Genomic DNA, 25,158 nt, shown 5'->3' on the forward strand with positions numbered 1-25,158 from the left:
ACGTTTAAGGGGGGGTATCTCGAAAAAAGAAGCTAATCCGATTTTGGTAAAAACGGATTATTATTGCTGAGGCCTTCAGGAACAAAGCCTCATCTTTAGTTTTTGTCGTCATTTTAGGTCAACCTTAAACTTGTTCAGGCTCACTGTGCATTTAAAAGGAAACATAAAGAACAAAATTTCAAGAAAATTGTCCTTAAAACAAAAAAAAAATTTTTTGTTAAAAAAAACACTCAAATTCTGTTTGACAATTTTCCTATCATGGAGGTTATCAAAATATTTTTTTTTTTTGAAATAAGTGAAGATAGGAAATTCAGACACACAAAAATCGGTTGCATAAATAAAGGTTAAAATTTTTTTTATTTATAAACGTGACCTTACATGCCGTGGTACAAGTTTTTTTTTATCGAAATCGTTAGAGCCATTTTGGAGAAAATTTTCTTTTTTCATGCTGTTCCGAATGCTCTTATGCTCTTAAAATAAATTTCACCTCTAAAAAAAAACCTAGCACCATAAGTACCAAGCTTGAAGGTAATTACTTCAATGACTTGGGATTTAGCTCTAGAAGGAGACAGTCAGAATTGGGAGGACAATTCTGAAAATTAAATTCTTGAGTTTATTAAGAATCTTTACCAAAACTTAATATTTTAAACATCACTTTAAAGGCTTGAAAGTTTTAATTTTTTTAATACATAAGATAATAAAAATCCAATTATTGCAATGGCTAGTAGCCGACGGTAGACGTTAATAGTTGAAATATTAGGACTTTAAATGATGTGAAAATAAACACCTCAAAACTGGCATTTACTGCTTAGTTTTTTTTGTTTTACATATTTTAAAGTAAAAGTTTTAACAAAAAATTCTTTATTGAAAAATTTAAAAATATCGAAAAATTAATAGAATAAAAAATAAAATGCACGACTGGGTCGCACGTACTTGCTCTTGTAGTTCACAGTGTCTTTATCTTAAATATCTATTGGAAATTTAAGATTTTGTTTAGTGTCGAGAAAAAACAATTTAAAAATTAAATTAAAAAATTTTTTTTTTCAAAAATGTTTTTAAAAATATTTTTTTTTTTTATATTATATACTTCAAAATGATGTCTGTAAATTTTTAATAAAATTGACTTATGCTTTGATGAAATATATGAACTTAAAAAATATGTCAGTTTTTGAAAAACGGCAACGCCATATTTCCGTTCTCGGTATTTTTTGCGAAAAACTAAAAACGCAGTTTTGTTAGAATCAATAGTTCTATTACGTATATCAAATTTAATCGAAATCGTTAGAGCCGTTTTCGATCAATTTGCAATACCTCGAGAACGTTATATGGGAGATATGCGTTAAAATGGAGATATTAAAAAAATTAAAAAAACTGGTCTAGAGAATTACGTAAAAATCATCTGTACCAAGTTTCAAGCAAATCCATCCATCAGTTTAGGCCCTAGCTCGATGTACAGATGGACGCACAGACGTACACACGCACAGACCGACGGACGGCATGACGAAAACCACTTTTTTGATCTTCTCCATCATCGTAATGTTGGTTTTGATTAAAACCTCGATTTTTGTTTTCTACACGAAACCAATACTTGCCCTATGGAGCAAGTAAAAATTAAGCTCAATTGAAATGAACAGTAAATACTTAGGAATACATATATCTTCAAAACTGAACTTTTTTGTTTAAAATAAAAAACATAATAAAATAAATTTTTGACATTTTTCCTCAATATTTTTGAGGTTATGTGAAATAATGAAAGAAATAAAAGTTTTAGATATTTCAATAATTTTTTTTTATTATTGTGGGTACCTACTTTTTTGATTAAAAAAATATTGTGTTAGCCGTTTTAGTTACGGTTCCTAACATAGAACCGTTTACTTCATTTATGAAAAACTCAAAAGAATTCAACCAATGTCAAGGAAAATTTTCCTTTAAGAGCCTAAAATAAAAAAAAACACACATTTTTGGAAATCTTAAATAAACTTAGATTTTTTCTGCTCAATGAAATATTTTGAAACTTTGTTTCCAGTGTCTGTTTGGTATTTCTTTTGAATTAACTTTCTTTTTTTGAACATACCTATTTGAAAATTTAATATAAAATTACAACGGTTTTTATACATACTTCGTTTGAATGTCAGAAACAACCTCTATTCAAATAAATTTTAAATGAAATCCTTTTTATTTTTATTTTTAAATTCTCATATAATAACCAAAAAACCGAGATCATGCATTTTATTATATTTATAAGGGTCTTTATTTGGCTATGTTTGAAAAAAAAAAAAATTATAAAAGAAGCAAAGAAATACATAATGCAAAAACTGTTAAAGATCCGAAAATCGTTGCGTAAAACTTTTGCATATAGTTAATATTAAAAATAAAAAACATAAATTCGTTTTTTAAAGAAAAAACCAACTATCTAAATGAATTTGAGATCCAACAAATACTCTACTTTTTAACTTAGTTTTTTGAAAATATTTTTATCAAATTTAATGAATATTCGTACAGGCTCTGAAAGCAATGTTTTCCAAAAACCTAATTATAACCTACAAAAAATATAATTTTTACTTTATTGACTATTGTTTTTGATTTTTCCATTAATTTAAGGGCAATATTTTGTAAACGATTATTTCTAATTAAAAGATTTCCAAAATATTGTAAGAAATAAGATGAAATAAAAATTTAAATTAATATAAAAAAAGTTATAAATAAATGTTTGAATATGAGTAAAAAGCTTTTTAATAGATTTAATCACTCAGAAGACTTTGCAAAATGTCAACATTTCGACAATCAATATATTATAATAAAATTATGATGGAACTTTAAACCAGTTTCTCTCATCTGATTATTCCTTTGAACAAAAAAAAAAAAACATATAATATTATTAAAAATAAAAATCAATAGTCAATTTTGGACACAATGAAAAGTCAATACAAACAAGAGAGGATTTGTGTTTTGAAAATATTCTCAGTAATAAACCTTTTGTGTTCATGTACTACTGAAATTATGTTTCCATAATATAAATTGAAATATTTTATATTTTGTTACCATATTTTCAAAGTAATATTTCATGTCCATCTTAAAAAACCCTTAAGCGTACTGTTTTGCTTTCCCAGAAAAATCATATAATGTACTTACACATATTCAATAACTCTTGGTTGTATAGTACCAGAAGTCTTCAGTCATATTTTCAAAGAATATTTCTTTGAAAAAGAATTTCGATTCATGTTTTATTTGGTATACAATACGAGATTACAATTTATTGAAATTAAATCCAAGAATGACATGTAAATACTTTTAAATATTTTTAATGGTAAGTAAGATAAAGGGTTTGTTTTGGGGCAGAATGGAAAAACTCAAATTCGTAGAAAAAGATAACTATCACTTTTGTTGAGTAAAATACTGTGACTGACATTTTTTATCAGACTTTCATAAATCTTCCAAGAAAGAAAATATACTTTACATTCTACCTAAATTTGACAAATATTGTGACAATGTCGATTATTCAGCCTTAATAATCCGAAAATGTACAAAAATATCGATAACAACAATAAAATTCAATTTCAAATCATTAACTTTTTTTCATAAAAATAAAATCAAATTTAAAATCCAAATAGGATATTTATTAAGTTAAATGGCTGATTAACTCACCTGCAATAAATTCCAATCATTACCACACATGGAAAATAGAAACTTATGCAACTGGATACAACAGCATAGGTGGGCGTCAGATCCAATGCACACGTTGGATATTTTTTACCATTGTCCTCCACTATCAGTGGCTGTTCGGGTCGATGGAGTCCTAATGAAATTGGAACAAATGAAACAAAAGCTGCCAGCAGCCAAATGGCTGCTATCGTGACAACAGCAACGCGTCGCGTCACCCATCTGCCATATCTGCAAAAAAACGAAAAATTGAAAAAAGTTTTTAATAAAAAAAAAAAAAAAAAAATAAGAAAAAAATATTAAAACATGTTCATGTCATATTTGGTATTGAATTGAAGTAAATTAAGCGTTCATTATTTTTTTTTTTACAATCCGAGTTTCATCCAAATCCTCTATGCTATTGGAAATATATATATAAAAAAAAAACTATCCTCTTTCGTACCATTTAAGAGTTACAATACATTAATAAGTATTGTGGTCACTATGGCGTATGCGTAACTTTTTGTTCATTAAATCTTTTTTAATACAGAAATATAGAGGCAAACATATTTTCATGAAATTATAACTACAAGATATTTTAAACTATCTGACCAGAAAGAAGTTGTTCTGTTTTCTAAGTAAATAGCAAAAATGGGTTTTTTTTTAAGAAATTAACAAAACATTGAAAATAACAGACAAGAAGAAAATTTTTTGACGCCATTTGTATCATAGTCATAGCCGAAATTGACTAATTGCTTAATTATATGAGGAATTATTTGACAAAGTGTTTACTTAATTAAAGATGTTTGAGAAACTCCATTTTTTTTTTTCGTCGACTGTTTTGGTCGAAATGATGTTTTATTGAAACAACATGATAGCAATCACCATCGAAAAGTGGGGAAATTAATGAAATTTCTGTTTCATTTAAACAACATTGCGAATAAAACAATCGATGAGAAAAAAACTGTAATTTCTCAAACATCACGTTTTAATTATATTTTAAACTTAATACTGTCTTATTAAGTTTAATGGTTTGAAAAATATTTCTTCACGAATATGATGAACTTTGTAGAAATTAGAGAGTTTTAAATAGCCTTTAACCAGCAAGCAATCAACACGGTTATAACAATATCTCATTTAATAAATTCTGATAAGTAGTTTATAAGTTATGAGGGAATATACATGCCAAGATACATATATAAAAAGACAACTTTCTCTATTATGCTACGCTGTGGTCAAATAAAAAGATAATAAAATACTGTATAATGTTCGTGATTCATATACAATAATTTTCAAAGATCATAGGATGGAAAAAGGGGTATCACAACAAAAACATTACTGTTAAAAAAAGAGCCAAGTTCTCCTATGTTGAAATTATGCTGCCACAAAAAGTACTGAAATGTAAAAGTGTACCAAGTTCTAAAGCTTGGCTTTGTATAAATAAAATGCTTATTGTTTGATGCTTGGCAATTTTTCAATTACCTTTAAAAATCGGTAATATTAAGAAAAATTGTCAAGAGAATAATCAACATTTTATTTATACAAATTTAAAGCCAAGCTTTAGAACTTGGTACACTTTTACATTTCAGTACTTTTTGTGGCAGCATAATTTCAACATAGGAGAAATTGGCTCTTTTTTTAACAGTAATGTTTTTGGGGATCGGGTCAAAATTCTGGCTTCAAAATTCTGCTTTTCAAAATTCTGCTTTTTTTCTATTCTGTTTTTCAAAATTCTGCTTTTTAAAATTCTGCTTTTCAAAATTCTGCCAGCATTATATTTGAACAAAAAAATTCTGCTAATTCTGTTTTTTTTATAGCATATGCGCTGGCTAAAGAAAAATACACCTCATTAATGTAATTCAACATTGGTACTTTCCTAAATTTTTTTATTTAAGTGTCGCAAATATTTTTTGAAATGCATATACTGACTTTCTTTCAGATAAAATATGTATACTAATTGGAACCGATGTTGTATATTCCTTTTCTTATTCAAATTTTTGAATATTCATCTTTATTTGATAAATTAATAAATTTTTAGTTACTTTCGGAAATGTTTAATATTAAAAACCTTTTCTAAATATTTTCAAATTTATTCATTTATAAAACAAAAATTAATTCGCATTTAAAAAATGACAAATTATGTAGGTAAGTAATCAAATAAGCAGATAATTTTTCAAAAAGATGATTTTACAGAGTTCTGCAAAAAATTAAAAAAGGGTTTGGAAAATGTTAAAAAGCGCGCGCTTTTTAACATTTTCCAAACCCTTTTTTAATTTTTTGCAGAATTTTGAAAAGCAGAATTATGAAAAGCAGAATTTTGAAAGCAGAATTTTGTATAGCAGAATTTTGACCCCGGCAGAATTTTGACCCCAACCCATGTTTTTGTTGTGATTTCACCACTTTTTGCAAGGTATTGCTGTAGAACTTAATATCTCTATAATTGATGAACAGTCAGAGAAAATGGGCGGTTACCACGCCCCTTGTCTAAAATTCTCAAATTTTAATTTTTTTCTTTTGTTTAAACTATCAGGTCTACCATTCTACCAAATTTTAAGGTTCTACGACAGTTAGAAATGCTCTATAATATTTGATGAAAATTCAGCAGAAATGGGCGGTTACCACGCCCCCTGGCTAAAATTCTCAAATATAAATTTTTTTCCTTTATATAAACCACCAGCTCTACTATTCTACCAAATTTCAAGATTCTACGATAGTCAGAAGTGCTCTATAATAATTGATGAAAATTCGGCTAAAATGGGCGGTTACCACGCCCCCTGAATTGAAAATCTCAAATTTTCGATTTTTCCCTTTGTATACACCACAAGTCCTATCACCATGTAAGATTTCAAGTTTCTACGATAGCGGGAAGTTCTCCATAATTTTGATGATCTGTCAGTGAGTCAGTTACGGTTTTCGCGATTTTTGAAGTAGAATATCTCAGAAACCTTTCATCCTAAGAAGCTGAAATTTTGTGAGGAACCTAGGTTCGGCCAGCTCAACAAGTAGAGAGTTTTAATATTCTGGCATCTTTGGTGTGGAAGTTAGAGGGGGGTCGAAAATGGCCTGAGTTGTTTCCTGTAAATAAGGGTGTAGTGCCAAAGTTGCTAGATAACTTGGCTGGACACTACCGTGCCCCTTGATATAAAGGGTAAAGAAGGGGTGAAAAAAGCCTTTTTTAAGATGTTATATTATAAAATAATCATCCCTATGATATCAAGAATTGAAAATAATAATTAAGTAAGAATATGGCTATAAACATTTTCCACCAGTAAAAATGTCGTCAAATATGATGCTCAAGTAAAGTGTCAATTTTGTCCCATAGCCCGTGCTATAATTTTATATGATGCCGCCATATATCATTTCCTAGCTGATTCATTTTTTTTTTTCTAAATCCCTCATGATCTGTTAATTTAAATTTTTTATCATTTAGAAAAAAAAAAAATTAACCACCGAAATAATAATACACTTCTTCCGGGTAGCAATCCCTTTCTCCATTAAATTTGTAAGTTGTTAAAGTTACATAAAACCTTCCTCAATATAATTCGCTTTCCAATTATATACATCCATAGTCCCTAGAGGGGTTTAGAAATTCAAACATTATTCCTTCGGCAAGATGAATTTTATATCTCGAACGCTAAAAAATGTAAAAGGAATAATTCAATTCCATCCAAGCGACTGTCTTCCCAAGGGCAAATCATATAATACCCCTTAACACGCTCCTTCACCAGACCCTTAAATACCATTCTGGATGAAAAAAAAGCGGTTTTTTTTTCTAAAGCCACATTTCCCATTAGAATTCAGCCTCAAGGTGACATCGCCGTAATCATACATAGGAGTAGCATGCAACGTCATGAGCTTGAGGTTGTTCGCAACGATACCTACTCTAGTAGGCCATGGTTTGAGGCAGGTAAAAAGGGAAAACTTTTTCCATCGCATACGCGTGTATTTTATCTTTCGAGTACGACCAACCGACGACGACACCCTAACCAAAAATTGGATTTATTCATCATCAGTTTGTTGATGGGATTGAAATACACGTTGTTGGTTGGTATCTGTCACATAAAATATCCCATTTTTTTAACCAATGATATGTGGAAGCTTTAATGTCGTTGTAAGAAACCAAAAGGTTTTTGAGTTGGGATTTACTGTGAGATTTACAACAATACGTCATGCGATTTCCTGATAAAAATTTTGTAAACCCGTTCTTTACTTTCGAGTTGGTTCTTCTTGTTTAGTCGATGTAATGTTTTTTTGATTTATTTATCATTGGCATTCAAGTTAAATGGCATTATTGTCTGTGAAGACTTATCGTGCTTAAAAGTTTCATATGGGAGATGCGTTAAAGTTTATAGATTACCAAGTCATAAGGCAGCAAACACCACTTGAGAAGACATCATATAAAAGGATTACGGAAATGGATGTACGACTTCTTTACGATAAAAGTTTTTAATGCCACTGAATTTCGATCTGTTTAAAATGTGATTTATTTATGAAGGAGTATTAAATTGGATTATTTGAAATAAAAATAATAAGGAAATAAACCCATTACTTACATACATTTATTTCACCTATTTGAGATAATTTAAGTTGCAACTTATGGTTCAAGATGATTAGAATATTTTCCTGGTTTTAAAAGAGGAAAATCACTGACACCTCTTTTTGACATAAGAAACATGAAATTGTTGTCGGGAAAGATCAGATGATCTTAAAAGTCTTTAATCTCAAAACAACTAAAAAACCGAAGTTTGACACTCTTTCTTCTTTAAAAGGAACTGCAGAACCTCAAAGCCTCAAAATCAAATGATCAAATAATACGGTAGGTACATACATAATTACATATGTATGAATGTTCATCTGCTCCATCATTGCTTCTAAGCTATTTTATGTAATTTGACAAACGACATTTTGACAAATTCGCCATAAGGCCGAAAAAATCAATGTTTAACAAGGTACACTAACGATTTTTTTTTTTTACACAGAGAAAAATAGACCACATAAAATAGAACAAAAACAATAAGATTTCTCTATGGTTTTCATCCAAGAAGGAAACCTTATTAAAACAATCGGGTTTTCCTTATTGTTTTAAAATCAGCAAAAAAATAAAAAAACGATGACCAGGCTGGGAATCGAACTGGAGACTTCAAATCATTAGTCGCTCACCTTACCACCTGAACCAACCTGCCATGAAAATATTGATCGCGATTTTTGTTCAAGTGCTAAGTTGTAAAAAAAAATCAACTTTTCAGTCAAATTTTAATAAGATTTTCTCTATAAAAATAATAAGAAATCTCCTTAAAAAAACCTTATTAATCGTTGATTTTAATAAGATTTCCTTATGAAATGTATGGACGGTTAAACAATATGGCAATCTGTTAGTTTTTAGCGGGTCATATTTTTCTCTGTGATAATGTGATTTTTTGCCATAGGAAGTACTATACATTTTTTTCATGTGAAAGGGTGTTTTTTTTTTTTTTTTGAGGTATAGAGAAAATGTAGGCTTATTGCAAAAACTAAGAAATAATAATAGTGGCTCATTGAAATTTTTTAAGATAGGAATACAGAATCTTAAGTGCACTTATATAAGAATATCATAGTTTAAATAGTGTTTTTTTTATCGAAAATATTGATGGGTCACACTAAACAAAATTGGTACCAACGTTCGTTGCATTTGGAATAGAAACCAGGAACAAGGAGACCTCATAAAACAATTTTTGGGTGAAAGGGTGTTTTCTTTGAAGAGTAAGTAAATTCTGTAGTTAGCTCCATAAAGACATTGTATTTGTGGGAACAAATAAAATTAAATGCACGATCGGGTCGCACGTAATTGCTCTTAGAATTCAAAGTACTAAAATTTTTATGACTTTTTTATACGTATAAAAAAAAATAAATGAGTTTGAAAATAAAAAAAAATTTAAAAAAAACAAAAAAAAAATTAAAAAAAAACATAAAATTTGTTCTTCAAATGAAAAATTTTCAAAATCGTTTGAAAAAAAAAAACTTATTTTTTATAAATAAAAAAAGGTTTAAAATAAAATGCCATTTTGTAGCAATTACACAAAAAAAAAATGTTTGCCCTTTAGGTCGCTGAAACCAAATCCGAAGTCTGTTTTGCCCCATCACGTCAGGTTTTCGAGAGAACCTAAAAAAATGTCGCGAAAAATGCATGGATGTGCGAATATGTTAATCATATAGTTTTTGGGTCGCTGAATCCAGATTCGAAGTCAATTTTTCCCCATCACATCAGGCTTCCGAGATATCCTCAAAAAATGTCAAAAAAAACCAAAAATATACAAAAGTTCTTATCAGGGGTTGCGAATATGTTCGTCGTATGTTTTTTGGGTCGCTTAAACCGAATCCGAAGTCTATTTTGCCGTATCTAGTCAGGTTTTTGAGATATCCTAAGAAAATGTCAGATAAGAACTTTTTTTTTTTTTGGTTTTGAATTAATCAACACCAAAATTTCAAAAAATTGAAAAAAGTTAAAATTTTTTTTTAAATCCAAAAAACATTTTTTTTTTTCAAAATTTTATTTTTGATACAAAAAAAAATAAAAGTGCTTTTGTTTAAAAAAAATCGTTGAAATTAAGCAAATCATTTGGAAGAAAACTAAATTTAAAAAAAATGTTTCTATGGGAGGTACCGTTAATACCTGACGATATTTGAAAAACAATTTCATTAAAAGATAGACTTTTTCTAAAAACTATTTGGTAAAAGGACAGTAGGGACAGTTACTTTTTTGCCAGTAATTTTTTTATTAAGTTTTAAAGCCTTGAAAAATTTATAAGTAAATGTGTATTTAATTTTTTTTTCTCAAAATTTTGGGAAAGTATTTCAAAAATCTTTGTTTAAAATATCTTCATTTAAAATTTATGATTAAGGGTGATATTCTAGCTTTTAAACAAGTTATTATTTATTTATTTTTTGTAAAATAACCTCAACTACAATTTTGTAGAATATATTTTTTTTTTTGTTTAAAACCTACCGTTCTTAAAATAAAAAATGTTGTGACCTTTGACTCCTTATAATGAAATTATCGGACAGATCAAATTTCAGGACTTTTCACAGATAGCACCAAGCTGTAGGTATACCAAAAATCACCCTGTTACAAATTTGTTCCTTTCTTTGACAAGTTTTCGTTTATTCTTACTGGGCTACTGTAGTTAAATGAGTCAATTCATAAAAATCATACTATATTTCTTACTTTAAAGAATACTTAATAGAAGGCTTATTGGTTTACGCTTAATCAAATATATCTCTACACCACTTGCATGAGGAAATATGTGGGACCATATTTAAACATCCTTAGAAACTACACACCACAGATATATTGCATACCTGTATCTACGAGACTGTTCAATTCTTTTACTCTATTATTACCAAATCTTTCCTTCCCAGAACTTTTCATTCTAAGTGACTATACCACTCAGCAAATACCTACCAATCTTATAAATTATTAATAACTTCCAATTTAAATAAAATTCCTAGAACTGTCCTTCTATAAACCTTCGATATTAGTCTAGATTTGATCTTTCTTCTCAAAAAATAACAAATTTTCACACAGATGATTGATAACACAAAAGTCGAATAAATGTTGATAATAAATATTCCATCCTGTATAAGCTGTATATAAATAAGCTTCTGTTTTTCTATACTCTCTTACATGATATTTATGGTGATTTATGATGACAGGATGTTAAGATACACGATGATGATGTTTGGGCTCCTGGAAGGCATGGCTTTGAGCAAATCTATTATTTGCTCTTAAAACACACGTGTTGCTTTTTTTGCTTAGTTCTCTCTTATTGTTTATTTAAGCTGTTGATTACAGAACTGACCATAAGTGTTCTTGATTAGGATTTAGGAAGATGATTTATTTATTATATGCAGTGCATGATGTTTTCTTGATTGATTGCTTCTTAATAAACTCACCTAAGTAAATTTGAAGAAGGTATGCGTTTGCTTTTTTGTCCCCGGTCAATATCAATATTGACTGAATTTTTTGTGATGAAATTGGTAGCAAACAAATATTCCACATGATTTGCTTTCAGTTAACCAATTTTTTCTGTCTGAAAAAATTTTGGTCTAGAACCAAATTATTTCCTCCAAAGGCAAACCATCTTATTTCGCCACTTCATTATGCTTATTTCTATTCCAGACGAAATTTAATAATTTCACATATCTGCCATAATTACCAACACTTTAACCCATGATTGATTTCCTTTGATAAATACATCCATGCAATCTTAATATCCTTACACACCTCAAGGAAGTGATTTATTTTAACAGAAGCAAATAATTGATCACGTATGGTTTGGGTAATGTTTGGCAATTTATTTTGACTTCTATTTCTTCCCTGAGAAAAGAAGAAGACGAACAGAAAAAAAAAAATAAACAAAAAATACTTAACGGATTATGAAATAAATTTGTTTTGCAAATAAGTAGGTTAAACCACATAGAGCAGGTAATTGTAGGTTGAAGGTACGAGGTATATCGACAATGTACCCATATCATCTCCATCAGAAAATACCTTACCTATGAGAAAACCACACACATCTACCCATGAATCTAATGGGTAATTTTTCCATCAGAGCTGAGGGTAAATTGAGCAGAGCATCTTTTGCTATTAAATAGCATCTTCTTGGTGCTCCTGTTTCGTATACATGCCATTGCGCCATTAATAACCACACGCATCTTTGGCAACAGCACAGAGAAATAAATTCCACACGTGCTCAATCAACCGCCATTACCTTTAAATTATATCAAGCCAGATAGATACACCGAGTATGTTAGAAGGATTTTCCCTATTTTTGAGTTCTCGAGTTTGAAACCACATGAGGTAGAGGTTTTTTGAAAGTATCTGGTTACCTGAACTTGTAGAGGAAAAATATTTTTTTCGCTTGAAAAATAAAAAAAAAACCATACCATTAATCTGGGATAGTAGACACGTTGTAAAAACTGCAATTGCCGACCATCCGAAATGATTGAAGAACAGGATGTTTCTTCCGACTTTTTGCAATTTGGGTAATTCAAAATATCATCAGAATATGCATTGTTAACAAACATCATTTTTAACCACCAGAAAATCAAAATAGATTGAGGGAATGAGCAATTTTTGGGGCAAAAAGCTTCAAAAAATGAAAATAAAATACTGAGTTCATTATATTCATTCGAATTTATTGAGTGGTGTAACTAATTAAGGCGAACCAATTCCAAATATTTAGATCCATAGATTTTTGAAAAAAAAAAAAAAAATAATAATAAAATAAATAAATAATATTGGCAAAATAAAGAAATGATTTTTTTCACATAAATAAAAAGAAAAACAATTCTTTTGACTTTTCAAAAGAAATCATATTTATTAAAAGATCTTCTTAAGAAATTAAAAATAAAAAGAGGTTGTTTGTAAAGCCGGTTTACGGACGATGATTTTATTAATTTTTTTATTTTAAAAGCTTACAAAAACAAAATATACCATTAAAAAGCCAAATATTTCTTTATAATTTTATACGACCTGAAAGCGTATGGCTTCAGCTCAAAATATATATATAGATCATGCATATTAGACATCTACAAAAAGAGCTAGAACTTTTTGAACTCGATCAATTTTCATCAAAAAATGCAAAAAAACATATAATTTTATCTTCTCACGCTATTGAATCAATTTTTTTCAATGACAACCTATAAAATTTTTTATATTATGTGATATATGTATATTTAACCTTTCATTTCATAAAGCCATACTTAAATTTTTATAATGCGCAAAAAGTATAAAAATAATTTATTGAAAACAATCATTTTCATCAAAAAAATCAAAGAAAACATGAATTTTTATCTTCTCAAGTCATTAATTCCATTTTTTTCCCTAACAACCTATAAAAAATTTTATACCATCTGAAAGCTAATTATCTTAGCTCAAAATATATTTATCGATCAGGTCTATGAGACTTCTACAAAAAGAGCTAGAATTTTTTGAATCGATCAAATTTCATTAAAAAAAGCAAAAATAACATTTATTTTTATGTCCTCAGGCTATGTAATCAATTTTTTTGTTTGACAACCTATAAAAAATATATACCATGTGAAAGCTTATTACTTCACCTTTCATATGACGAATCAATCTCATTTCAAAAATGCCTACAAGAGAAGTTAGAATTTTTTAAAGTCAACCATGTCGAATTTCCAGACTGAGATTACGGTACTTCCCACACTGGTGGCTGTTCGGGGGGCAACAGATCTCCACTGGTGTTTTGAGGTTTTTCGCAAGTTTCTTGATTTAACATTGTGTAGCTTGTAGTTAGTTTACCGTTATGTGTGATATACCAAATGAAAGGTAATTGTATAAGGATGGTCATAAAAGTTTAATAAAATTTCTATCTGCTCTTGGTCAAAAGTTATAACCTGTTGAATTTTAAAATTTTATTTTAACGTTATCTCAAAATTGTGTTAACGAAAATGATTGATTCGCACACATATAGTGGTAATCATGGTCTATCATTACTCTATATACTTTATTCCTGTATCTATTAAATAAAAAAAGATAAAAATAAAAAACGATGAAAATCGGTTAAAATCGGTCAAAAACTAAACGATTCCAAGTTTTTGCACATGTATGCATAAGGTCAAAACCAATATGTCCTATAAGATATAAATAAAGTTTTAAAGGTCCAAAAAACCTTCTTGAATGGTTCAGACCCCCAAATGAGGTATGCTATTTTAATGCTTGAATAAATAATTTAAAATTTTTTTTTCTTCTAAATCGTTTGAACTTGGTTTTAAAAAACCAAATATTAATTTGTTTTAAAAATTTGGCAAAAGTCGTTAATAACGGCCCAAAATATATTTTTGTTTGATTTCAAAAGTACGACCTTATTTGCCACATTACAAGTATTTTTTTTTTTATCAAAATCGTTAAAGACGTTTTTATAAAAACAGTCTTTTTAATTTTATCATATGGCAAGTTCCGTTATTTTGGATCCTAAAATTAAAATTTCGATTTTCCCTCTGGGGAATCACCATAAACTGATAACTAAAAAGTTAGAAGTTAATCGTTTCAGTGTTCAGGCTGTAGCTCAAGATAGGGGCAAGTCAACCACTAAAACGATTAACTTGGGTTGAAACAAGAAATCAATAGTCTACGAAATGAAAATAAGGCCCTGAAGAAAACACAGAAATATATCAATCTTCTTTGCAAATAAAAGGGAAGGGTTCAAAAAAAATGAAACAGACCTAAAACAAAAAAGGAAAGATCCTCAAAAAGCGTAGTAAAACAAAACGTACGGCTTTTAAATTTCCAGAAGGTGCTTTTTCTTCCAAAACGATACAAATAAATGTACCAAAAAATACAAATAAGAAAGAAAAAAATATTAAAATAAAGCCGCCCATCTCTATCTATGTATTTATGCTCACATTCGATAAGACAGAAAAAATATAGGAAGTGTACTAAATTAAAACACATTTTTTAACTTAACAGAAACCGAAAAAAAAAACAAGTTACTCCTGACTACTACGATAGCAACGAATTTTTAAGTGGATTATTTATAATTTTTTTATTTCATGTTTTTGTACCAACATTCAATTTAGTCGATTCCAGCCCTGTATTCTTTAATTTATAAGCAAAACGAAAATATTTCAAAAACTGCAAACAATTTCTAAGACCATGTCATCGATTCACAATTGAGGAAGTGACACTTAAGCTTTCAATTGGACATTGTTTGGCTGGCAAACATAAATTAGAACTTTTCTATTTCGCTCTTAAATCTTCTCGATATAACAAATATTTTTATATCTAACTTTATTCGTATAGGTACTACCTAATATTCATGAATCATGATGTACGGTACAACGAAATAATTAGCGAAATAGACACATACTCGTACTTGCAAATATTGAGGTCCACTGTTCTCTTTTAATTAAAATTAATGCTGACAATACAGTTTTCCCAATTTTTTCGACACATCCAAAAAATTCCTCCTAAAATACATCGTCTACAACGCATTTTTTGTTTTACTTAGAAACAAAAACCAAAACCAACACAATTTAAAAAAAAAAAAAATCAATATTGTTAACTTACCTCAGGGGATCCTTTATATGTATATACCGGTCCATAGAAATGGCACATAAATTAAGAATAGACGCCGTAGAACACATTACATCGAACGCTACCCAAGTATCACAAAACTGAGCACCAAATATCCAGTAACCTAAAAGATAAAGAATAATCAACAAAATATATATACAACAACAACAAAATACAAGTTGATGTAAATTTAATCACATATCCAAACAGACATCACACAGATGAGGCTATGGTTGGTTAGTGTACCCTCTATAGAGTAGGGGAGAGTGGCGGACAGTGAGACGGTGCAAACAGTGAGACAATCCATTTTTCTCTTTTCTGAAAATAAGCACAGTAACGCTAGTTTGGGTCAAAACGTTTATTTCCCCGTCTGCGTCTTTTAATTTTGTCCCGACTTAATTAAAGCTGTCCATTTTCCCCCGCCGTAAAATATCACACAAAATCAGGTGAAAGTAGTTTTTGGAGTGTTATAAAAAGAGTGTATAACACAAAAAAATCTGGTTAGTGGACAGAACTTTTTTTACATATGTATTATATTTATATGTTCTTTCATAAAAAAATATCATTGAATTAGAATTCCTTCTCGTTTTTTGTAATTTTATATTTTTCCAAAAAATGACAAAAAGTAAACAGTGAGACATTATTAAAAAGCAAACAGTGAGACATAGGTTTTTTAAAAAGCAAACAGTGAGACATATAGATTTTAAAAAAATCTATTATTTTAGCATGACTTCAAAATGATTTCGTATTGTTTTTTCTTTCATTTTTTTTTGGCTTTTTGTTTTTTTTTTTTTGAATAAATGGGTTAAAGTAACATAAATTAATTAAGTATGTACTTGTCAATTACCTAATTATTTGACGTTTTCGTTATTTTTTTTTTCACCTAAGAATGTCTCACTGATCGCACCCCTTTCAAACAGTGAGACGTTTTGACTTTTTCTACATTTTAGTCCAATGTGATGCCCTCATTCATTCTTTAACTATAAGTTTTTTTGCAACATTAAGATAAAATATGTCTTAAACTATCTTCAAAGTTTCGTTAAGCTATCTCGAAAACATTCTAAGATATACCAATTTAAAAAAAGGGTGTCTCACTGTCCGCCACTCTCCCCTACCTGTACATTGTACACAATCAATAATTCTATGGTTTGACAAAAAATTTCCATAAATTGTGAAGAATAGAAAATCAATTTGTTCTGAATTTGGAGTGAGTTTTTTTTTTTTTGAAAAATAAAGAAAATTTCCCTCTCGGCTAAAGACCAGAAAATATAATTTCTAAAAATATTCCCTATAACTCAACTCCCTATAGGTATTTGCAAGGTTTTCATATATTTTCATATTGTTTGGATAGATAGAGGTAAAGGTACGATATATAGACAACTTTTTATCCATCACATTGACATCGCTCATCGTCATATTGTCGTTGTTGTCATATATGACAATATAGGTGAGCCTTCATCAAACCTGCTTATGCTTACACAGACTATAATACTATACAATCCATCCATCCATTCATTCATCGATCCTCTTCAGCATGCTTACGACTTAATTTAATTGAACAACATAAAAAGGATGTAAAAATAGAGTGCCTCATCTCACTTATATATTCAGCCTACTAGACAAGGCTGTGATGCTGATGTATGGGTATAAAATTATTGTATTCCATCATCAAGTGAAAGGGTTATAGTTCAAGTCCTCTGAATATTATTTTTTTTTTTTATTTTTTTGAGTTTCATTGTTGAAAATGCCTATTAAGTTTATCTAAGAGTACTATATAGATTGCCAATTTCATTAATTTATAAGCACTTCGAGGGGAACAGTGTTTATTCGTTAAAAAACAAAATTGAAGTTACTTCAAGTTCAAGGGTCGCGTCGAAATAATCAAAATGACATTTAAGTGGGTAATAATTTTTCTGGTAAACAATATTTGACATTAACTTTTGTACTTAAAACATAAGAAAGTGATTTAATATTCAATGTAATATTCAACAGTAAAAAAAAATAAGGAATCCTGATCAGCTTCATTTTCATTACAAAAAAAAAAAAGTTACACATACGCCATAGTGACTTCTTGAGTTTTACGCTGAAATCTAAAAATAAAGCTTCTACCGCATGCAATACAAAATTGAACCAATCAAATTTTGTTGAATATTTTCTTTTCTTTAAACGATTAATAATTTTCTAATTCACTGATCCGTTTAGAAGATATTCGCATCCAAACCAATGTCCACTGATTTCAATAGTTTTCTTATGGTCCCTATGCATTGCGACTTGGATGTGAATATCTTCTAAACGGTTAAAGCAACCAATTTGAGGCCAATTACTTTTTTGTAGAACATTTAAGACCCTACAATAATCCATCTTACTAATTTAATAATAAAATGAATTAGAAAATTTTGAAAAGTAAAAAAAGTTTTTATATTTTTGTTTAACTTTGACCTCGAATATCTTTCAAATGGTTAGATTAATAAAAAAAGTTATAAAGACTTTTTTTGTGGAGCAATCTGCTTCCTACAAGAATATATTCTTAATTTGTTACAAAATTAAGAATAAAAAACGATTTTTTTTAGTAGAAGCTTGATGTAAAAATGGAAAATTGAAAAGCGGAGGACCTTCCCATTAAGATAAAGAGCTCATATTTGGTGAGTACATTCTAGAGGTGTCTAGCAATCGAGTTTTCGAGGAACCAAATGAAAAAAAATGAATTTCGATTTTTTTTGACCCACCCTACTGTACAGTGTACAAACACTCTTTTTTTGTCCTTAAAACCATCAGGAAGTATCATATAATTAAACGGCGAGCATGGTTTTTGTGGTACAAATTACCGGGCCCCCAAAAACCGAAAGGGCATAAATTATACACCGAACGAAAATGAATGACGCGTAGATGTGCAGAATCACTTTTTTTTACTTTTTTTTTAAACCGAAATAACGAAATTAAACAAATTAAAATTCGAAAGAAAATAAAAAAAAAAAAACAAACAAAACAAAACCAACTGGAATATCTATTGGAAAATTTCCAATCGACTGGAATGAAATGTCATTCATGACTGAATGAATGAATGAAAGCATTCAGCGAAAATAAAAAAACATTAAGGTGGTTTCACATTGGTGTGTTGTTTTAACTATGGTTTACTTTCATTGTTTTAGAAATCTAAGCTCAGAAGTAAGATGTTTGTTTTATTACCATGAGTTTTTTTGTTAAAATTGAATTCTATTAAAATCGAGTCTATTACTAAGGTCCAATCTTTTGTAAACACTTTTGATACCAATGAACATAAGAATTTGTCAGCAATTACATGAAGCCTCAAGAGGAGCGACTCTTTTTAAACATAATGAGTGCAAAAGAGAAAAAAGATGAAAGAAAAAATTATCCGACCGGAGAGTCGTGGGTCGTGAGTCCGAGACTCTTTTTTGACGTTTCTTTTTCCACTTTTTTTTTTTTCAACATTCGCTCACATTTCTTTGTGCTTTTTGGTGCAATACAACAACAACAAATTTTAATTCAAAAGATAAATGTCAAGTTTGAGTCCTTGACTCAAGAGGCATCGTGTAATAGTACGCGCCTCACAGAATGATTACAAAGCCGACAAACCAATTTAGTTCGATAAAGCTTTACAGATGCAATTGTTGCTTCTTTAAAGCATTATAGAAGCAAAATTGTTAGTAGGGCAGCCACACAAAAAAATATAAAAGTTCTGACCTGAGATTGCGACTAAATTTTTCATATAGTTTTTGGGTCGCTGAAACCGAATCCGAAGTCCGTTTTGCTCCATCACGTGAGGTTTTCGAGATAACCTCATAAAATGTCACGAAAACAAAAAAATTTTTTCTCTGATCTGGATGTGCGAATATGTTAATCATATAGTTTTTGGATCACTGAATCCAGATTCGAAGTCAATTTCGCCCTATCACGTCAGGTTTCTGGATATCCTCAAAAAAATGTCAAAACCAAAAAAACAAAAGTTTTTATCTGGGGTTGCGACTAAATTTTTCATATAGCTTTTGGGTCGCTGAAACCGAATCCGAAGTCTTTTTTGGCGTATCACGTCAGGTTTTTGAAATATCCTCAAAAAATGTCTAAACTCAAAAAAAAGTTCTTATCTGACATTTTTTGAGGATATCTCAAAAACCTGACGTGATACGGAAAAATAGAGTTCGAATTCGGTTTTAGCAACCCAAAAAATATATGAAAACCTAGATGCAACCCCAGATAAGAAATTTAGTTTTTCTGGTTTTGACATTTTTTTGATGATATCTCAGAAACCTGACGTGATAGGGCAAAATTGACTTCGAATCTGGATTCAACGGTCCAAAAACTATGCGCTTAACATATTCGCACATCCAGATCAGAGAAAATTTTTTTTTGTTTTCGTGACATTTTTTGAGGTTATCTCGAAAACCTGACGTGATGGGACAAAACGGACTCCGGATTCGGTTGCAGCGACCCAAAAACTGAAAAACTATATGAAAAACTTAGTAGCAACCCCAGGTCAGAACTTTTATTTTTTTTTGTGTGGCTGTGTATCAAAAGAAAATTCGAAAAAAGAGTCAAGCCTCTTGAGGATTCATGTAATAGCTGACTTTGACAGTTCCTTTACCATTTTACCAAGTTTTCAATTTTAGACGTTTACATTTTTAAATAAAAGTCACTAATATTTTATCGCCGCATGGCAAAGCGTTTTTCTTATGAGGTTCAGGGAAAACTAACAAAAACGTCTTTTTTCTTCCTTATACCTTCCAGCAGACAGCTTATTTTTTGGTTTAAAAAACAATTTTTGTAGTTTTTCCACTTTTTCACTTTTTAGGCCATTGTGGTTATACCTTTAACAAATTGTTTTTATACAAAAAAAAATATAGTTTCCGCATTTTTACTTGCGATATAGGTACTATAGGGCAAGTTTAGGATTCGTAAAAAAAATCGAACTCGAGATAACAATTTTACATTACATTACGATGATGGAGAATGCCAAAAAAGTGGGTCCGGCAATTCTGTCTGTCTGTCTGTCTGTCTGTCTGTCTGTCTGTCTGTCTGTCTGTCTGTCTGTCTGTCTGTCTGTCTGTCTGTCTGTCTGTCTGTCTGTCTGTCTGTCTGTCTGTCTGTCTGTCTGTCTGTCTGTCTGTCTGTCTGTCTGTCTGTCTGTCTGTCTGTCTGTCTGTCTGTCTGTCTGTCTGTCTGTCTGTCTGTCTGTGTGTCTGTCTCTATCTGGAGCTGCAGCCTAAACGAGTGAAGTGATTTTCTTCAAACTTGGTGGTTAGCAGTTTTTGGTGATTCCCTAGAGGGGAAATTGAAATTTTTTTTTTATGACCAAAACTAACGGTACCTGCCATATAACGGAAATAGAAAAGTTAATTTTTTTCAAAAACGGCTGTAACGATTTTGATTAAAATTTTTGTGTGTAGTACTACACATTTTTTAAATAAAAAAAATATTTTTTGTACCGTTATTAACGGTACCTGTCATAGAACGGTTTTTTTCGTTTCTGAATATCTCGTACAACATTAACCCGATTTAAATGAAAATTTTTATACAAAAGTGTGTAAGTAAAGATAATATTAAAATTTTAGAAAATTTTCAAAAAACGCATTTTTGGTTCTTTTAAAAATATTTCAAAATTTTTTTTTGAAAAATCAATTTTTTGAAAACGAATCAATGAAAAATTTTGAAATTTAGTTTTTATGTGTAAATTAATTATTTCTTCAAAATGGCATACCAACTTTTTTTTTAAAAAATGTAAATAAATTTTTATATATAAAAAATTATTTTTTTAAAAAACGGCTCCTACAATTTTCGAAAATTTTTTTCTAAAAATACCTTTTTATACAAGAAATAAAATGGCATATTTTTTATTTTTTTTAAGATAATTAAAAACGGAGTTTAATTAATTATAAAAACAGATTTAATTTTTTTATACTACTTATGAAATTTCTTCAAAATATCAAATTTTAAATTTCTTGAATGAAAAGCTTTAACATTATAGTTACTTTAAGCATAAGAGCAAGTACGTGCGACCCCAGTCGTGCAATTTATTTGTTTTAATTTTCTAGCCCGAAAAACCATACAAAAATGCGTTTGAAAATTTTCACTTTAGTACTTTTTCACTTTTTGAGCCAATGTAGTTAAAAGCCACTTTATGCAAAAAGTCAATAATTCAACATTTTCAAACTCGTTTTGTGATAGTTTTTTCGACCAAAAAATTAAGAATAATGATGCAGAAAGCTTATTTTTTGGTTTGAAAAACAATTTTTGTAGTTTTTTCCAAAAACAAATGGAGCTTGAAAAGAAATAAATTTTTTTAACTTTTGTAAATTTCCCACTTTTTCACTTTTAAGGTCATTGTAATTAAGCCTTAAGGCTTTAAAAGTATAACTACAACGGCAACTTTTTTCGAAAAGTCAAAAAGTGATAGATTTCAAACTCATTTTATGACAGTTTTTACGACGACAAAATAAAAAATAATGATGCAAAAAGCTTATTTTTTGGTTTCCAAACAAATTTTTGGTAGTTTTTTCCAAAAATTTTTACAAAAACAAGTATTGCTAGAAAGAAATAAAAAAAAATTAATTTTGTAAATTTCCCACTTTTAGGTCATTGTAGTTATGGTTTTAACATGAAAAAAACGTTGTTGTGCGACGTTGTTGTGAACGCACCTTTAATAAATGTGAACCTATCTTTAATCATTAATAAGTATCTGAACGCATTCATTCAAATTTTAATGGAAACCTTACCACAAATATCATTCCAAACTGGAAGTGCGATAAATAACGCCCTCTCCCTTCCGGAAATTTAAACTTCTACAAGCTAAGCTAAGACGAGAACCTACAAAGTATACAGTGATGTGAATGACAAATTTGAGTGAAGTTGGTGGAAGTTGGTGGAAGTTGAATAATTGAATGATGGAATTTGAATGAATGGAACATGAAACAGGTTGAATTGAATCGCCAAATGCAAGGTGCAAACACAATGCATTAAGGCGATTACATTTTGCATTTTCTTTTTCGATAATTTTTTTACGTAGTTGAGTGCAGTTAAAACGTAGTTCAACAATATCTAAATCAGGTTTAAAAAATATCAAAAAGTAGGTATATTATACAGGGTGTCCCACAGTCACCGCCCCAAATGAAAACCATGGATTCCTGAGGTCATTTTAAGTCGAAAAACTTAAGAGCTAATTTTCTCGTTATCGTCCCGTTTTCGAGTTACCACGGTTTTTATGATTTTTGTTCTCTTGTCCTTTAACTGGCCGTATCTTTGCCAAATTACGTTTGATTTGAAAGATTTTTTTTACAACCAATCAAGAATTTATTACAGTTTAAGTTTGTCTCAAAACTTTTTTTTCTGCGGACAACCGTTTCTCCACAATTTTGCATCAATTACAATTTTCTTCGTTTTTTAAGTTGTTTTTTACACTTTCATATCATTTAAGTCAAAAAAACACGTTAATGAGTATTCATTTTTTGTGCTTTTTATTAAAGCCCAGTTTATTTTCATAAAAAAAATAAGTTTTACTTCATAAAAAAGGCTACTGGAAGTAATTAAAAAAAAATAAACAAACTGAGTGAATTAAAAAAAAAAATAATTTTTAAATAAAAAATTAATTTAAATGAATTAAAACTTTTTCTGAGCTTTATCTATTTGTTCTTTTCTTAACCACAATAGCTCAGAAAAAGTTTTTAATTCATTTAAATTAATTTTTTATTTAAAAATTATTTTTTTTTTAATTCACTCAGTTCGTTTATTTTTTTTAAATTACTTTCAGTAGCCTATTTTATGAAATAAAACTTATTTTTTTTTTATGAAAATAAACTGGGCTTTAATAAAAAGCACAAAAAATTAATACTCATTAACGTGTTTTTTTGACTTAAATGATACAAAGTGTAAAAAACAACTTAAAAAACGAAGAAAATTGTGTTTAATGCAAAATTGTGGAGAAACGGTTGTCCGCAGAAAAAAAAGTTTTGACACAAACTTAAACTGTAATAAATTCTTGATTGGTTGTAAGAAAAATCTTTCAAATCACACTTAGTTTGGCAAAGATACGGCCAGTTAAAGGACAAGAGAACAAAAATCATAAAAACCGTGGTAACTCGAAAACGGGACGATAACGAGAAAATTACCTATTAAGTTTTTCAACTTAAAATGACCTCAAGAATCCATGGTTTTCATTTGGGGCGGTGACTGTGGGACACCCTGTATATACCTGTGTATTTTGTCTTCAAAAAGTGTAGTTAATCGCAACAACAAATACTATACAAAATAATGAAAATATTTTGGTATAATTGTGCTTAAAGTTGTTGCAAATAAAAAAAAATAAAGAAATTGGCGCTCGAATTTCGAGGGCGGGGTCGGCTAGTTTAAATAAAATTGATACATGTAATAGGTAGATATAAAAAAAAAAAATAGTTAGAACGAAAAGCTTCGATACGCATACAGTACGCTAATGAGTGAAAAATTGGGTCGAAAAAATGTAAAAAATAAAGAACAACGAAGAAAAAAATAACAAAAATAATAAAAAATTAATAAAATTATTTTTATTTTAAGTGGAGTGATTGAATATAATTCAATATAAGTTCAAGTGACCTCAACTCCAAAAATTTATAAAGCGTTTCGCCCAGGTCGTACCTGGGCGAAACGCTTTATAAATTTTTGGAGTTGAGGTCACTTGAACTTATATTGAAAAATAAAGAACTTTAAAATTAAAAAAGGCAACAATTCTGTGCATAACATCATATGATCATTTATTTCTTTTTTTCAAATTAAGTGGGTATTGATTGTGGTCGAGGAATTATTTTTAAAAAATATATAAAAACAGAGAACTAGACCAAAAAAAAGCCCTTTATAAGTAGTTTCTTAAGCAGCGTACAAAAATTTGCCAGTTAACGAAAACCTCATAAACGACATAAGTCCATGAGCATACATTTTTCAGGAGCAACAATAAACAGTTTTTTACTTAAAATTCCACAACACTTCAAATTTAAAGTATGCCAAATTATAATCTAGCCTAAGATGCATTTAGAAAACTTTAAAATATAAACTTTTTTTAGGTCGTTTCTGAAATAAACGAAATTTTTTTGGTAAAACTTTTGTTTTTATTTAGCTATAGTTTTTGAACCCTGCTTTCGATTTTAATAAATTAAATAGCAGTAGATAGAGTAAATCTTGACCTTTTTATAGATGTACTAGCTTAAAGGCTTGCGCGTCATAATGTTTGCCAAAATAATTTAAAACTGGTAAAATGTCATATAATTCAAGAGTTAAAAATGCTGCCACCGCCAGAAATCTGGCTATAACTTTTGAACCCTGTGTACAATTTAAATGAATTAAATAGATATAGATAGAGTAATTCTTTACCTTTAATAGATATATAATAAAAGGGCGTGCGTTTCAAGATTGCTCCCAAAATTATTTAAAACTGGTAAAAAATCATGTATTTAACAGTCAAA

General features: G+C 29.2%; 1 protein-coding gene across 2 annotated transcripts in view; it reads right to left on the minus strand.

Moving 5' to 3' along the window:
* The window catches only part of LOC129913099 (dopamine receptor 1), a 97,843-nt gene that overhangs the window by 10,208 nt on the left and 62,477 nt on the right, over window positions 1-25,158 (minus strand). For both annotated transcript variants that reach the window (XM_055991581.1, XM_055991580.1), the window contains exons 4-5: window positions 15,710-15,839; window positions 3,646-3,891 (exon numbers count right to left, since the gene is read on the minus strand). In XM_055991581.1, the coding sequence (XP_055847556.1) occupies window positions 3,646-3,891; window positions 15,710-15,839 (376 nt within the window). The remainder of the gene's footprint in view (window positions 1-3,645; window positions 3,892-15,709; window positions 15,840-25,158) is intronic.

This window comes from Episyrphus balteatus, chromosome 3, assembly GCF_945859705.1.
Source record: "Episyrphus balteatus chromosome 3, idEpiBalt1.1, whole genome shotgun sequence".
NCBI lineage: Eukaryota > Metazoa > Arthropoda > Insecta > Diptera > Syrphidae > Episyrphus > Episyrphus balteatus.